At 42.4% G+C, this 15,947-nt stretch overlaps 2 protein-coding genes and 1 pseudogene across 3 annotated transcripts in view; 1 reads left to right on the forward strand and 2 right to left on the reverse strand.

The window, feature by feature from the left end:
- Positions 1-1,322: 1,322 nt before the first annotated feature.
- On the reverse strand, positions 1,323-3,120 carry LOC113834125 (probable G-protein coupled receptor 150). The gene has a single exon (XM_027401237.2). It carries the CDS (start codon positions 3,118-3,120, stop codon positions 1,855-1,857), a length of 1,266 nt encoding a protein of 421 aa, XP_027257038.1. The 3' UTR covers positions 1,323-1,854.
- Positions 3,121-3,170: 50 nt separating this feature from the next.
- LOC113834197 lies at positions 3,171-6,399 on the forward strand (annotated as a pseudogene).
- A 3,387-nt stretch (positions 6,400-9,786) lies between these two features.
- Positions 9,787-15,947, reverse strand: part of Arsk (arylsulfatase family member K) — a 36,867-nt gene continuing 30,706 nt past the window's right edge. For both annotated transcript variants that reach the window (XM_027401840.2, XM_027401841.2), the window contains exons 7-8: positions 12,342-12,566; positions 9,787-10,979 (exon numbers count right to left, since the gene is read on the reverse strand). In XM_027401840.2, the coding sequence (XP_027257641.1) occupies positions 10,660-10,979; positions 12,342-12,566 (545 nt within the window). In that variant the 3' untranslated portion in view covers positions 9,787-10,659. The remainder of the gene's footprint in view (positions 10,980-12,341; positions 12,567-15,947) is intronic.

Here is a 15,947-nt window from a genome sequence, read left to right on the forward strand (position 1 = left end):
AACATCGAGGCAGGAGGAGGGATACGCAGGGCTGGCAGACAGAGAATAAATAGAATAAATAGATGGTAAAATCTGGGAGAAGGAACAAGAAGAGCAAGGAGAGGATGACACGGGGGGCCAGCCACACAGCCATACAGCCAGCTACAGACTAAGAGTGAAAGTAAGATATACAGAAGTAAAAAAGGAAAAAGACTAGAGGCACAAGGTAGATGGGTTAATTCAAGAAGCTGGCTAGAAACAAAGCAAGCTAAAGTTGGGCATTTATAAGAAAGAATAAGATTCTGTGTGTGATTTATTTGGGAGCTGGGTGGCAGGTCCCCCCAAAGAGCAAAAGAGTAAAGTGTAAAAACAAACAAACAAACAAACAAACAAATTACACTGAATAAAGATTTTCCTTGGCTTATCTTTTCTGTAACCTACCTATACCCCACTCATGATAAGCTATGCGACAAGTCTACATTGATTGCCTCCTGTGTATCACATGTTGTAGAAGTATGTAGATATAACCAGGAACAGAACAGCATCGTCAGAGAGCATTATGTGTGTGAAGAAACTTTAACCAGTCACTCCCCCTCTGCCTCTTAGTGGTACATTTACTATTGTCAAGAAACCAAGGTGTGTGAAAGCTGTCAGGTCTCAGGTGAAGGGCTAAGCACATGGGTATAATGCTCATAAATAAGGCAACTTCCCCCAGAAGTAAAGACAGTTAAGAGGATGAGGTCATGGATCAACTCTGTTCCCTAATTTAGTTCTTGCCAACCCACATGAATAAGCAAGGCATTGTTTTGTTTTGTTTGAGACAGATTCTAACAGTGTAGCCCAAACTACTCTAGATCTCATATGTAGTCGACATTGGCCTCAAATTTGAGACAGTTCTCCTGCTGGAGAGCGCTGGGATTGCAGGCAGGGCCTCCACACTTGCCTGGGTGTTTTTTTTTTTTTTTTTTTTTTTTTTTTTTTTTTTAATAGTTCTACCTACACAGGCAGCACTTGGAGCTTTCTCCTGTAGAGCTCCTTAACCCTTGAATCAGCTAGTCCTACCCGCGCACATCATTCATCACCTTAGTATTTTCCTTGTCTGGTTTGCTCAAGACTTTGCCCTTAGAAACTTAATGTGGACAGGCTTAGAAGCTGGTCTGGGCCCAACAACCATGTTCTACAGAATACAGGCATGATTGGAAAGGACTAAGGGAAGCTTTATGTTCGTCTCCTGTACTTGGTCTTTTATTTATGTGGAAATTAGACTGGAAACCAAAGCCACGCCTATTTTCTTCCCAGAAAATGCATTACCATGTTAAAACTGTTCTAGGGGCTCCATGGGAAATGCGCTCTTTCAAATGCTCTGTCTCTGAAGTGGCAGTCTGATTACTTTACAGTAGGGCTCCTAATCTCCCCAGGAAGAGCGTCATGGGATTTTCCTCTCGGAAGGAACACAGCAAATTTGCTGCTCCCCAAAGATGCACTTGGTTTAAGCACAGTTCAAAATGACTAAAAACATAACGCAGTGACGAATAAAACTTTGGCAATTTAGTTAAAATAAATAGTCTTATCCAGAACACAATGGAATACAAAAGAGCATTGCAAAAATAATAACTCTGGAACTCGGATGGATTTTTAAAGCTTTCCAAGTTTGGTCTCCTCCAATTAGGGAATAAGAAAGGAACTGGGGAGAAGAAAATAAGGGAAAGCCATGCCCTCATTAGAAGGAAATATGATAGCATGGAGGAAGCAGACAGCTTCAGAAGTTCCAGGAGACAGTTCTACTCTTTGTGATTTAGGCAGACCCCTATGCTCTGCCCTGTGTTGCCTGGACGCTGTGCTACAGTGACAAACGACATGGCTGAGCAGCAGTTCCTAGAAGGCACTTTCGCAGGAGCAGGGCGGCGGTCTGGGGCGCGGCGGGGGTGGGCGTAGGCAGCCCTGGTCACGCTCTTCTCGCCTGGCATGGTGATAATGGGGGTGGGGCCAGCGGTGGCGATGGAGTGCCTGGTGGTCCCCAGCCCCCTCGTTGATCTCGGCTTCTCCCTCCCGCACGCAGCACACAAAGCCCAGGCGCCTCCGTAGGCGCCGCCAGAGCCCGCAGTCGCCCGCCTGGAAGAAGAGGTAGACGAAAGGGTTGAGGGCGCTGTTGGCTATCTCTACGACGCGCATCGCCACCACTAGACCCTCTCCCTCCCAGTCACCGGGGGGCCCCGACGACCAGGCGGCCGCTAAGCGGGAGGCGAAGTAGGGCAGCTCACAGCCCACGAAGAGCAGCGCCAGCGACAGGCTCATTTTCAGGCTCTGCACCTTGGCGCGGGGTAGTGCACTGGGCAAGGGGGCTCGGGCCGGACTGGCCGGCCGGGGTGCCCTAGCCACCCGAGCCTGGGACCCTCGCTGCCACCATACACATAGCAGGTGGGCGCAAGAGATACCCATGATAGCGACCGGCGCCGCAAAGCCCACGATAGCTTCGTAGAGAGCGTAAACCTGCAGGTGCCAGCGTGGCAGGGGGGTGAAGATGTCCCCGCAGCGATGCTCCCCCGGCCAGGCGCGAGCGCCCCAACGCACCACGAAAGTCGGCGGTAGTGCCAGTAGCAGAGCCAGCAGCCAGCCCAGGGCAGCCAGGGCGCGCGCGGGCAGCTGCGGGCCCTGGGGACGGCGCACCGCGAGCTGGCGCTCGAGGGCAATAAGCGCCACCAGGTGGGCGGAGGCGCCCCGCCCCGATGCCTGAAGCAGCTGCGACAAGCGGCACACCAGGTCGCCCAGAGCTGGACGCGGGTCGTCCAGCAGCTCCCAAGCCAGCTGCGACAACGCAGTGCCCCCGCACGCGTACAGGTCGGCAGCTGCCAGCTGCACCAGCAGGAAGTCCATCTTGCGACGCTTGGGACCCGGCCAGGGCCGGCTGCAGCCGCCGCACAGGCGGCATAGCACTGTGGTGTTGCCCGCCACCGCGGCCACCAGGATGATTCCCATGAAGACCAGGTGGATCGAGTGGCTGGGTTGCCTTCGCGGCTGCGGCTGTGGTACCGGGACAGAGGGTCCCTGTCCCGAAGTCAGGTTGAGACCCCAGCTCGGCAGGATGGAGACGGAGAGGTTGGGCGCGGGAGGCAGAGCTGTGGGGATGAAGGGATCCTCCATCCTTAGTCCGGAGGAAGGAGAGAGACCGCTGAGGGCGGTACTCGCTTAAAATGCCAAAGTGGAGGCGAGGCGAGGTGGTACAGGCCGCACCGCTGGGGCTCTACGACTTCCCAAAGTTAGTTGGAGAAAGCACACGCATCCGGGGCGAGAAGGATTTGGGTGGATTTGTGCTTAGTTGTTTTTATAGGTTGTCCTCGTCATTTGTCACTCAAATGTGGGTTGTACATTCGAGGAACACACATGATTCCTATTCTCCACCTTCTCAACAACTCGCCCCCTCCTCCAATCCCAGCAAAGCTTCTTTTTTCCCCGTTTTTTTTTTTATTATTTTTTTCTAATTTTTAATTTAAATTAGAAACAAGCTTGTTTTACATGTCAGTCCCAGTTCCCTCTCCCTCCACTCCTCCCCTGCCCCCACTAACCCTCTATCCCATTCCCTTTCTGCTCCTCAGGGAGGGTGAGGCCTTCCATGGGGGAATCTTCAAAGTGCAAAGCTTCTAATCCCAGAGGCTATCCCCAGCGGGATCTGTGGACTGCTGGGCTCTGGAAACCTTGCCCGGTAACGTACAGCCAGGCAGAAAGTTGTGAATGTGACCTCTGCGAAGACTAATTGATGTTCACCCAGAAGCAATACAGAGATAGTAAGTTTCTGACTGAGACTGTACTCCCCTCCACCCCCACCCCCGCATACACCAATAAGTGTCGTGATTGCTAACAGGAAAAAAAAATACGAATACTACTTTTGATTAAAACAAAAATAAAAACATTTTGTAATGCCACACGTTCACACTAGCTAGAGAAACACAAGGACACAAGAAACCCACTCTCTCTCCCGCTGAGCACCAGGGCAGAGTGCAGGGCAGGCAAGCAGTCTACCACTGAAATGCATCCAGCTCCTAACAGCACTAGTAGCTTTTGGAGCAGAGTCACCAGATGAATCTTTGATAGGGCATACCTTCCTCTGCCTGTAGTGAGAATGGTTTAATCGGAGAGAACTAAGGGCCGTTCTGTTGCCTGGCAATTAGGAACGGCAGAGGTTTGCAGATGCTTCCCAATACTCTCCTTACTAGAAGCAGGGGATGACAGCTGCTCTCCTCTAGGGACCTACAACTCGTTTTGTGAGTCTGGAGAGAGCTCTAATGGGTTTTTATACAAATGGTGGTTCATGTATACAGCCACCTAGTATTTCCACCCACAAGGGAAGCATCCCAAAGGCTCCTCTTTCTCTCGATTCTGTTTTCCCGCAGATGGGAGGTTGCTAGGAGGGACTACGCCTCCAATAAGCTAGAGAAAAGGTGACTAAGAAAAAGAAACAGCGGCCAATTTTTTAAAAAGAAAATCCAATGAACAGGAAATGGTTTAAGATTTAATGCTGTCATTTTTAGCCCTGTTTCACAAACAAATTTCAGTTTTCCCACTGAAAGCATCATTTGGTCTTTTGTGCCCGTGTCACATTAATCACAGTGAAAGCAGAGTTGCTTGTACTTCCTGGTCTTGGGCCAGGGAGGTGTGGGTGTCTGTGCTTCCCAGGCTGAGGTAATGTTTGCAACCTGCAGATGCATGACTTAGGAGGGCTTGGTAGGATCCATACCATCCTGCCGGTTGCTGCAGAGATCTCATTTCCTAAGGTCTGTCACTTTGGAGACATTTGTCATTGTCATTATACACCCAGTACCTCATGTTGGACTGGACATGTGGCAGATATCAGCTGATGAATTAGTGACTATGTAATGCATGTCAGATAATCTTGAGCAAAGTTCTGTTTTGTCTCTAAATGTATCACATAAGATTCCTTTTATAGTGGGTACCAATATCATCTAGAGGAGCTGCTGTAAGATCTGAGGGTGTGTGGATGATGATATGCCTTTGCTGGAACATTGACGGAAGCGGTAGAGTGACAACAATGGAGAATTTCAGTTCTGAATTCATTTTCACAATTTCCTCAGAGTTTGTCCAAGGTATTTTTCTGGGTATTATGTGGTCCAATCTTTTCTTCTGAACAGTATGTGACAGCCAACGACTCCCTTACAAATGCCAGTTCAATATTTTTCAATGAAATTCTATAGTTTGTGGGAATGTTCTCATAAATTACAAAACAAAATTCTACCGCTGAAACTGCATTCCACAGAATTTTAGAAAGACTTGACCAAATATTGATTAAGAAAAAAATGTAGCCGGGCATTGGTGGCGCACGCCTTTAATCCCAGCACTTGGGAGGCAGAGGCAGGCAGATCTCTGTGAGTTCAAGGCCACCCTGGTCTCCAGAGCGAGTTCCAGGACAGCGTACAAAGCAATATAGAGAAACCCTGTCTTGAAAAACCAAAAAAAAAAAGAAAGAAAGAAAAGAAAAAGAAAAAAGAAAAGAAAGAAAAAGAAAACAAAGTTGTTTTTCAGAGAGAACTCAGCGGCAGCTGCTTAGGCCGCCAGAGTTGGTTGTGGCCATGGAGTGGGCCACTCAAGGGACAAGCTGACACTGGTCTTTTCCCTGCTTTTGACATCACCAACTACCTGATGGTGCTGAAGCAGCTGTCAGGGTATTAGGACACACATTGCATTCATTTGGCCCTTTTGGAGGACAGGGAGTGCTGAAAATTGTACTAAGGCCCTATATGTGGAAAGGGGTGCCAATAGCATGAAATAATTCCCTGTCCAACTGGTTGACTGCTATGCTCTGTTACTTTGGTGGATGAATTTTATCCTGTACACTACTTGCAGAGCCTCCACTGAGGTTTCTCACAAACCATACTAATATTTTACTGGTACCTTTAATCTGGTATATTGTATTTTTTGCCTATTTTTCCTATTTTGATTCCTGGCTGTAGAATCAAGGAAGTAATCAGAACTTGGAAAAAGTAGGTGGAGTCACACATGCTAATAGCTATCACAGAAGTGGCTGGATCATTACAAAAGCTTTTGGATGGGCCCAAGGTGCCCATCCAACTATTGTCCCAATTTATGAACAGTTGTTAAAAGGAAAATGGAAACAAGACAGTGATGAACAGGTGGAGATGTCCTTCCCTTCCAAGATAACCTTGCTGGGGTCAATATCTTTACATTCCAGCAGACCAAGCATAACCTCATGTTCCTTCATATCTTTCTTGTGACCAAAAGGTAACCATGGTGACAAAGGATTTTGCCATGACTATGGCTCCCTTTAAGGATATCTTGAGTCAGCTGGGCCTGTCAGAGGATCCAGATGGAAGAATACCAAGAATTTGTGAATTTGGGGCCAGCCTGGTCTACATTGTAAATTCCAGGCCTGTAAGAGCTATACAGTGAGATCCTGTGTCAATGAAGAAAAAGAGAAAGAAACCCCCCCCCCATTATTTTAGTTCAGCTTTGAATTGCTGCCCATTCCTCTCCGATGTCTGACATTAGATAACTGTCTTGATTCATCTTTGGGGACCTTTGGTGGTGAAAGTAGAGAACTGACTCCACAGGTTGTCCTCTGACCTCCACATGCCTTATACATGCACAAACACACATTCATAAATACAATGAAAATATTTTAAAAACTTCAGTTGTAGGGTCTAGAGAGATAGATGGCTTGGTGGTTAAGAGTGCTGGCTATGTATTCTTCCAGATGACCCGAGCTCAATTCCTAGCATTAACATGGCAGTTTACAACTGTCTGTAACTCTAGGTCCAAGGGATCTAAAGCTGCCTTCTTCCAAGGGCACCAGGCATACAAGCAGGCAAAACACCCACATACATAAAATTGTGCCTAATTATGGTCCTGTGTTTGAGCTTGGTAGATTGTCTCCTCTTTCTTGTCTTTTTTTCTCTTCCTTCCTTCCTTCCTTCCATCCTTCCTTCCTTCCTTCCTTCATGAAAGAGTTTCCCTGTGTAGTGTTGATAGTCCTGTTTGTAGAGCAGAATGGCCTCAAAGTCAGAAGTCAGACATATGCCTGAGTTTGTCTATCAAATGCTTGGATCAAAGGTGTGTGCCACCCCACACAACTGCTTGGTAAATTTTTAATGCTGTGTCTTGGAGGGTCTGAGGAGAATGAGATGAATTGCACTTACACACAGGAGCATAAGTCTCCAAGCCTTGTGTAGGACCCACAAAGGGGTCCTAAACCGGGAATGCCCACTCACTGAGACACGGAGACCGAGATTTCTGCAAAAGCATGAAGTTTATTTCCAGCACGCACTGGGGTCATCTGTACTCAAGACAGGAGCGACCCCGATTAGCAAAATCATATATCTTTTATAGGTATTTCGAGGCAGATTCAAGCAACAGGCTGAGTTGGGTATTGTTCATTGGTAGCCCGAAGTACCCTTCATCAAGATTGGCTGGCCCCATATTCGGCTATTTTTTGGTAATGGGGTGGTAAACGTTCCTCCCCGCTGCTCTCTTGCGTTTAAGGTATTTCTACATATAGTGAGTGGGGGGATTGTTTCTGAGAAGTCCTCCACCGCCCTGCATACACCTGGTGTTTTTCACCCTGCTACACATGGTCTAGTCTGGGGGGTCTCACAATTGTTCTATTGTTTTTGCGCATGTAATTAGTGGGTGAACCTACATGTGAGCTGGTAGATGCTCTTTAGTCTTAATCAGCAGACATTATTGAGCCTTAATGTTACATTAGGATATTTTTGAGATCATATTAAGGTATATTTTCATTTGAGTTTGTGAATATAAAATAGACATCTATTAGTGGAATGTCTCAGAAATTTATAAATAACTAAAAATATAAGTTAATATAAACCCACTGAACAAGTAAAATAAAGGAGAGGGCTATGACGAAAGCTTTCACATATGGTTTGGAAATGTATTTGTTATGTAAAATAATTATTTGCAGATAAGTCCTGCACTTGGAAAACATAAGGTATCACCTGAAAAGATGCTGCAAAGTGGTGGAGAGTGCTCAATGGATGGAGAAGTATTTTCTGGGAAAGTTTTATGATGGACACCCATCCCTAGACCCCATGTCAAAGTTCAAGACAGGACCTATCATACAGTGTTGTTCTCTGGCCACAGATTTTATACACACATGTCAAAAATAATAAACAATAAAATTTAAATTAAAAGAGGAAAAGCTATTGCAAAGAGTAAAGGAGTTCAATACACAACAAATACAGAGTCTGCATAGAAAAAAATGATATAAAGGAAGGTGAACTGAAGTAGAAACTGTATCAGGCTGAGACCCTAGCTCACTTCCATGATGGAAGTGCCTACAGGCTGCAAAACTCAGCAGTAGATAGCACCACCTGCCAAGATGAAGACAAAGACCTATTCCATCAAAGTCCATAGTTCTGGGTAAGTCTCTAAGTGTACTAACTTTGCCTTTTGGCTTCTATACCTGCTTCTGGCAAACTGTTCTTGTTAATTGAAGTATGTCACCCCAGGACATGGTTTTGTGATTAAAAGCCATCCTACTAATAAAGACTTTCTATTAGCTTAAATCCATGTCTGTGCAGTCTTCTCTGATGAATATTCCACAACAAAACAGAATAAACAATGTAACAAGTAGGAATGAATTCACAGCAGCTTTCCATTGGGATCACTGGTCTGAGAGCTTTATCAGCAGTACGGTGCTCAGCTGTCCTTGTGAATGGGTGGTACTTTTCCTTTTTAGACAAGGTCTTATGTATGCCAAGGTGTAAACAAGGAGAAAAAGTAGACTATGTTCTTCAGAACAATTGTCATCAAGAACTTAATTCTCTCTAAATTAGGCTACAAATTAATGACTTCTTTTAAAAATACCTCAAACCCTCCAAGACACAGTCAGCATTAAGAATTTACTAAGCAGCCAGGCTGCGGTGGCACATGCCTTTGATCCTAGTAGTCAGGAGGCAGAGGCAGGCAGATCTCTGAGTTAGAGGCCAGCCTGATCTACAGAGTGAATTCATTCCATGGCAGCCAGGGCTACAAAGAGAAACCTGTATTGGAAATGTACCTCTCCACCCCCACCTCCCACCGTCCCCCAAAAAAGAAAAAGAGGATTTTCCATTTTGATAACTAGCAAATAGTCCAAATTTGTATGGAAAAATTAAGCAAGAGTAGCCAGGGCAAAAAGAGACTAGTTCAGGGAGGTACTGAGAGTCAAATTAAAAGAGCAATCCAGCAGGAAGCAAAGCTCCCAGAAAGAACATACTAGTGAATGGGACCTTGATACAATCAAATCAGTGGAGGAAAAGATAATGCATTCAAATTATGATGTTATATAAAGAAGTGGAGAAGACATATCATGCAACCAAAGGTCAATAGTTTAGCAATTTAATATAACTGAAGAAAATGGCAACACCAAATCCCTAAAGTTAGATCTTTAATATGTAATATATTCTACATGGATCAAAGATCTAAAGGTTACAAATAAGACTTTATGAACATCAGAGAGAAGAGCATTCTAAATAAGACACAAAGCAAAGACTCATAAACATTTTAAAGAATTTTTTAATTTAAAAATTATAATATTTATATGGTACAAAGATTTATAAATATGTTACAAGAAAATACAAATTTCTACATGTAAAAAAATCTCAGGTTAATATCAAAGGACAAATTACAAAGAAAATATTATTTCCAGTATTTTAAGAAATGTTTGTTTATTATTTTTAAATTTTATGTGTGTGAATGTTTTGCCTGCATTTATGTCTATGTACTACATGTGTACAAGGTGTCCCTGGAGGCCAGAAAAGGGCATTGGCTCCCTGAACTGGAGTTACAGACAGTTGTGAGCTACTATGTGGATGCCAATAATTGAATCTGAGTCCTCTGGTTGACAGTAAGTACTCTTAATCCCTGAGCCACCTCTCCAGCCCCTTTTTCTCTTTTATTCTTTAAAAGGCTAATGCATGCGTTTAACGGAAAAACAAGCTAACAATGAATAAAGAAAATGACCAACAACAGACATAGAGAAGGTCATCCTGGTGCAAAAACTAATGGCTACTGGATCTATGGAACAATGTCAGTACTCACAATAAAGCAAATGAAATATTTGCTACCAATTGGGCTTGGATGTACAGGAATGCATTCTGGTGAGAACGACAACTACTACAACTTCTTTAGAAACAACTTGTGAAAATATACACAAATTTTATAGATCTTGACTCTGCAATTTCACTTCTCAACATCTATTTTAATTGGAAATAAAAAAATAAATAAGCCAGAACAACAATGTGCAAGAAGAATCACTAACTATATAGCATATTATCAGTTGTGTGTATGCCTGCTTGTTGTGTACAAAGAATATATTAATTTTATTGTCTACAAAAGGATACAAACATGGTGGTTGTAGTTGCCTTCTGAAGAGTTTCATCAAAACCAAGTCATGAGACATCATGATTCATAAGTAACAGCCAACAGTTGTTAAAATTGCTCACATTCTATATTATCCAAGAAAAATATATGCTCCTCTCCTTTAAATACTTCTGCTATAAAAACTGTCAGAGCTCTGCAACAATAAGCTCATAGTAGTAACCAGTTTTGAAAATATGTAGTTCTGTAAGATAAGGTAAGATAAAGTACATACTTTAAAAGTAAGTAAAATTAGCAACTACTAAGGCTGTTTTGGTTTAATACTTATCAGCATATTCATACATATCTTGAAAAAGTTCTATTATTGTCTACAGCTACTGGAGAAGGGTGGGCTTTGAGCCATTGGTGGATTGCATTTTCATACTTCCATGGTTCTTTTTGCCAATCTTGATGCCACCTCAGGTGTGCTATAACAGTTGAATAATTTTGTCCTATGCTTTGTTTCCACATGATAAACTGCTTTCTATTGTACTGATGAACAGAAGCAGACACTTTAGGGTAATTTATGATAGAACGAAGCTTCTGGTCCAAAGAATATGTGATTTCTGGAAATTTTATAGCAATATTTGTTAGCTCATCTGGATCTGAGGAAAGATCTGAAAGAAATGAAATAGTTATGTGCTAAAATTGCTTTTGGAATATCAATGTGACAGATAATGTATTAAGATTTATTTTCACTTTTTATTCTTAGTGTAAGATGGGCAATGCATTCACATGCCACATAGTGATCTTTCAATTAGCAGCCCTCTAAGATGAGCCTTCGGATTAGCTGTTATGAAAGACTTCTTGATTACACAGCACTGGGCACGAGTGACTCCGCTTTGACTTGGTTAGGTTTGCTGGGCCTTGTGTAGGAGCTCTTGGATCTGATTTAACAATGTCTATGAAGGTACATGAGTTGCTCGGTTGGAAGCCAGGGACCCAGGTTCATAAACTTAAGGAAGGTAATCCTTTGGCCACTAAAGAATTATTTCTAGTTAATAACTCTGATATTTGTAACTAGGATGGAAACTTAGGGAGCAATAAATATTAACAATGGCCTTAACATCTATTTTATGTATATCATGGGGATAAAAGATAAGAAAAACTCTAGCTGGGCAGTGGTGGCACATGGCTTTAATCCCAGCACTCAGAAGACAGGGGCAGGGAACTATGTGAGTCTGAGGCCAGCCTGGACTACAAAGTGAGTTCTAGGCCAGCCTAGGCTGTTATACAAAGAAATCCTGTCTTAAAAAACGCCAAATAATAATAGTAATATAGTAATGATAATAATAATAATAAAATAGAGGAAGAAAAACTATATAAAAATGCTGTTTAGAAATGAATTCACAAAGAGTGAAGCTAGAAGGCATTTTCACAAGGTAGAAGGAGCTGTGGGTTTTGTTCTTAGACCCATGCTGAACCTTTAGTTTTATGACTTTCTAGTTCTGAACAGCTGTCAGACTTTCTGTGACCTCAGTTTCCTTAGCACTAAAGCAAAGTGAATGATATGATCTCACAGGGCCATGATGAACCTTAAATAATGTATTTAGAATGTACAGACTCTGCAAGAGCTTCTAGGATCAGTGAAACTTAGGTGTAATTAGGTGCTGACTGGTAATGGAGAAACAGACCAAATACTGGAAGATCTCACCAGGAAACATGGTTGAATGAGGTTTGGATATCAGGCTGCAGTGAGCTATTACTGGATTCCGGTGGTGATGTGCGAGGCAGCTACTCCTTTTTTACGAATAAACCCTGACAACTCATACCATCAAATGTGCTATACCATCAGCAGTCACAGACTAGAGAGTACATGTGGATTTTATAAATGGAGACTAGATCTAAATACTCACTCTAAACCATGAGACTGGGCGACTGATTGTAGTCTGTCCCAGTATGAGAAACAATAGGTATTCATTTATTTTAAAAATAATTGTTGACTGTCTTGAGCATTTAGAATGTATCAAGGAGCTTACCAAAAAGCTGAGGGTGCACAGAAGCACCATCAGAGTAGGCGATATACTTCCATTGACCAGTTCGTAGCATGTAGGTGGAGGCATTTGCATTGCATCCATGGAATTCACTTAGAACCCAAGGTTGACGTTGGGTTTTGCGCATCTGTTCATCTGCAGGTGCCTCTGATGACAGCATCAACAAAGAGTATCCACTGAGAGTCTGAGGCAGAGCAATGCCAGCAATATCTTCGGAACAAAAGTAAAATGCTTTTTTTTTCTAATTTATCAGAATTATCTCAGAATGTCATTTCTATTTCCCCAACATTTAAGGGCTGCAAACTAGAGATCATATATGCATTTTTTTGCGTCCTAACTGTCTAGACTGAAGGGCTCACTCTGTGAACCACATTACCTTGAGTGAGCTAGGAAGTTCTTTGACTGTTCCTCATTTCCTTCTTTTTAAAAATATTTTATTTTTATTTTATGTGCATTGGTGTTGCACAGGCACATTTGTCTGTTGAGGGTGTTGGATCCCTGTAACTGGAGTTATAGACAGTTGTGAGCTATCATGTGGGTGCTGGGAATTGAACTAGGATCTTCTGGAAGAGCAGTCAGTGCTCTTAACCACTGAGTCATCTCAGCACCATGTTTCTTCATTTCTAAGGGAGGTATAAAAAGAGTATTTCTATCTCAAATGTTCATTTTTGGTGAAAACTAGCTAATGTAATTAAATTTGAGAAAAGTGCCTGACACAGAAGGGCCATCCATGAAAATTCCTTTATATCATTAGTCATTTGTCTTCTGAACAGTGGTTTCTCAGGGTTATCTGATGAGATAATAAGAAGGCCTATACAAAGACAGTTAGTAGTTATAAAAGACTGCAGAAGCTAAACAAAAACAGGGAATTTATTACAGATAAAAATTTATTGTTGATATGTCTAATGAACTCAAAAGTGGTACATGGTACATCCTGTGCTCTGAAGTTATTTGATGAATATTCTTCACCTATAAAATACTCAGAATAAGAGCACATGAAATAAATCAGTTAAGAACAGGATACATTTCAAACACTGATGTTAAGGAGAGTGTTGGTAAAAAACTGATGGTATTGGCATAAAAGAGACATATTGATCAATGGAATTGAATCGAAGACCCAGACGTAAATCTACACACCTACGGACAACTGATTTTTGATAAAGAAGCCAGAAATATACAATAGAAAAAAGAAAGCATCTTCAACAAATGGTGGCTGGTCAAACTGAATGTTGTGTGTAGAAGAATGCAAATAGATCTGCATCTATCTCCCTGCACAGAGCTCATGCCCAAGTGGGTCAAAGACCTCAACATTAATCCAGATAAACTGAACCTGACAGATGAAAAAGTGAGGAATAGCTTTGAACACACTGGCACAGGAGACAACTTCCTGAACAGAACACCAATAAATAGCACAGACACTAAGAATGACAATTAACAAATGGGACCTCATGCAACTAAAAGCTTCTGAAAGGCAAAGAACATCATCAAGATGGCAGCCAACAGAATGGGAAAGATTTTCACCAACCCTGACAGAAGACTGATCTCCAAAATATATAAAGAACTCAAGAAACTAGACTTCAAAATAAAAAAAACCCCACAAATAATCCAATTAAAAATGGGGTACAGATCTAAACAAAATTCTCACCAGAAGAATTTCAAATGGCTGAGAGACACTTAAAGAAATGTCCAACATCTTTAGCCATTAGGGAAATGCAAATCAAAATAACTCTGAGATTCAATCTTATATCTGTGAGAATGGCTAATATTAAAACCATAAGCAACAGCTCGTGCTGGAGAGAATGTGGAGCAAGGAGAACACTCCTTCATTGCTGGTGGGAGCACAAACTTGCTCAGCCACTTTGGAAATCAATATGGCAATTTCTCAGAAAATTGGGAATTGATCCCCTCAAGACCCAGCTATACCACTCCTGGGCATATATCCAAAGGATGCTGAATTATACCACAAGGCCGCTTGCTCAACTATATTCATAGAAGCTTTATTCATAATAGACAGAAACTGAAAACAACCTAGATGCCCCGCAACTGAAGAATGGTTAAAGAAAATGTGGTACATTTGCACAGTGGATTATTACTCAGCTTTTCAAGACAACAACTTCATGAAATTTGCAGGCAAATGGATGGAACTAGAAGAAAAAAATCATCCTGAGTGAGGTAACCCAGATCCAGGAAGACAAACATGGCATGTACTCACTCACAGCTATAAAGTAAAGGATAATCATGCTACAATCCACAGACCCAGAGAGACAAAGCAACAAGGGGGGGACGCATGGATCTCCCTGAGAAGGGGAAAGAGAATAAATTTTTCACGGTCAGAAGACCGTGACGAGCTAAAGAATATCTGTAGCCAACTAGAAACTCAGATAGGCAATGTTACCCAGAAACTAAATGCACAGGTGCAAAATACCCAGGATAAGGTTGAAGAATTGGACAATGCCATTCAATCAATTATTGAAGCATCCAAGGTAGCAGATCACAAATTTGTGTCTAGATTTGAATGTTTGGAAGATAATTTACAGTACAGGGCTGACAGATTACATGGGTCCATATGGTCGATTGCTGAGGACTCAAAATCAGCAAGAATCTAGATTCCAATACCTAGAAGGCAGTTTCCATACCATCCAGATGCTGCCTAAGGACGACCATATTAAAGACCTAGAAAAACGTGTAGAGGAGCAGTTAGAACAATTTACAGATTCACTAACATGCTTGGAATCTTTTATGATTAAGGAGATTGAAACTTTTCATAAGGATATCATTACTAGGCTTAAAGATCATTGGGATGCCTCAGAAGCAGAATCACTCCAATCCCAGGCACCTACTCCACCCAGGCATCATGACTATTCTTCTAAGGTTGTTACTCGTACACCATTAGTGTACCCAGCTACCATGGTAGAAAAGCCAGCTTCTAAGAAACACCCTCATAGATGGATGGCTTATGAATGGCAACCTATACAGCTGAAGGATCTTAAGGATATTAAAGAATCAGTTGTCCCATATGGTTTCCATATCCCATACATAAAACAGCTATTACATTCATGGGCAACCTTTAACAAGGTGACACCCACAGATTGGGACTGATTGGTGGCAGCTGTACTTGAGAATTCATGCCAAATCCAGTGGAAGCCATTGGTGAGGGAAGAGGCGAAGCTCCTTGAGCATCAGGGCATAAAGGAAGATTTTGAAGCCCCTCTAGATAAGCTTCTTGGTCAGGGTATTTATGCTAACCCAGAGGCTCAGGCTGAATATGATGACAATATACTGTCCCTATGCAGGAAAGCAGCATAAATGCCTGGGATAAGGTTCGTGAGCCAGGAGAACGCCTAGAAGCTTATACCAGAATAGAAGAGGGACCTACAGAACAGTTCCACAACTTCTTACAAAGGTTAACTAGGGCAGTAGAATTACAGGTAACAGATCCAGAAACAAGACAATCAATTATATATACAATAGCTTATGAAAATGCAAACCCAATATGCAAAAGAATACTTTTGCCTTTAAAGATCAGATCAGCTCTGCTAGAAGAAAGGGTTTTGTATGCAGCCAACATTGACTATCATGTGCAAGACACTG

The sequence above is a fragment of the Cricetulus griseus genome, chromosome 2, assembly GCF_003668045.3.
Source record: "Cricetulus griseus strain 17A/GY chromosome 2, alternate assembly CriGri-PICRH-1.0, whole genome shotgun sequence".
In the NCBI taxonomy this organism is placed as follows: Eukaryota; Metazoa; Chordata; class Mammalia; order Rodentia; family Cricetidae; genus Cricetulus; species Cricetulus griseus.

What these genes read in the sequence shown, in the direction of transcription:
- LOC113834125 (XM_027401237.2), bottom strand. Translation starts at nt 3,120, where the DNA reads ATGGAGGATCCCTTCATCCCCACAGCTCTGCCTCCCGCGCCCAACCTC.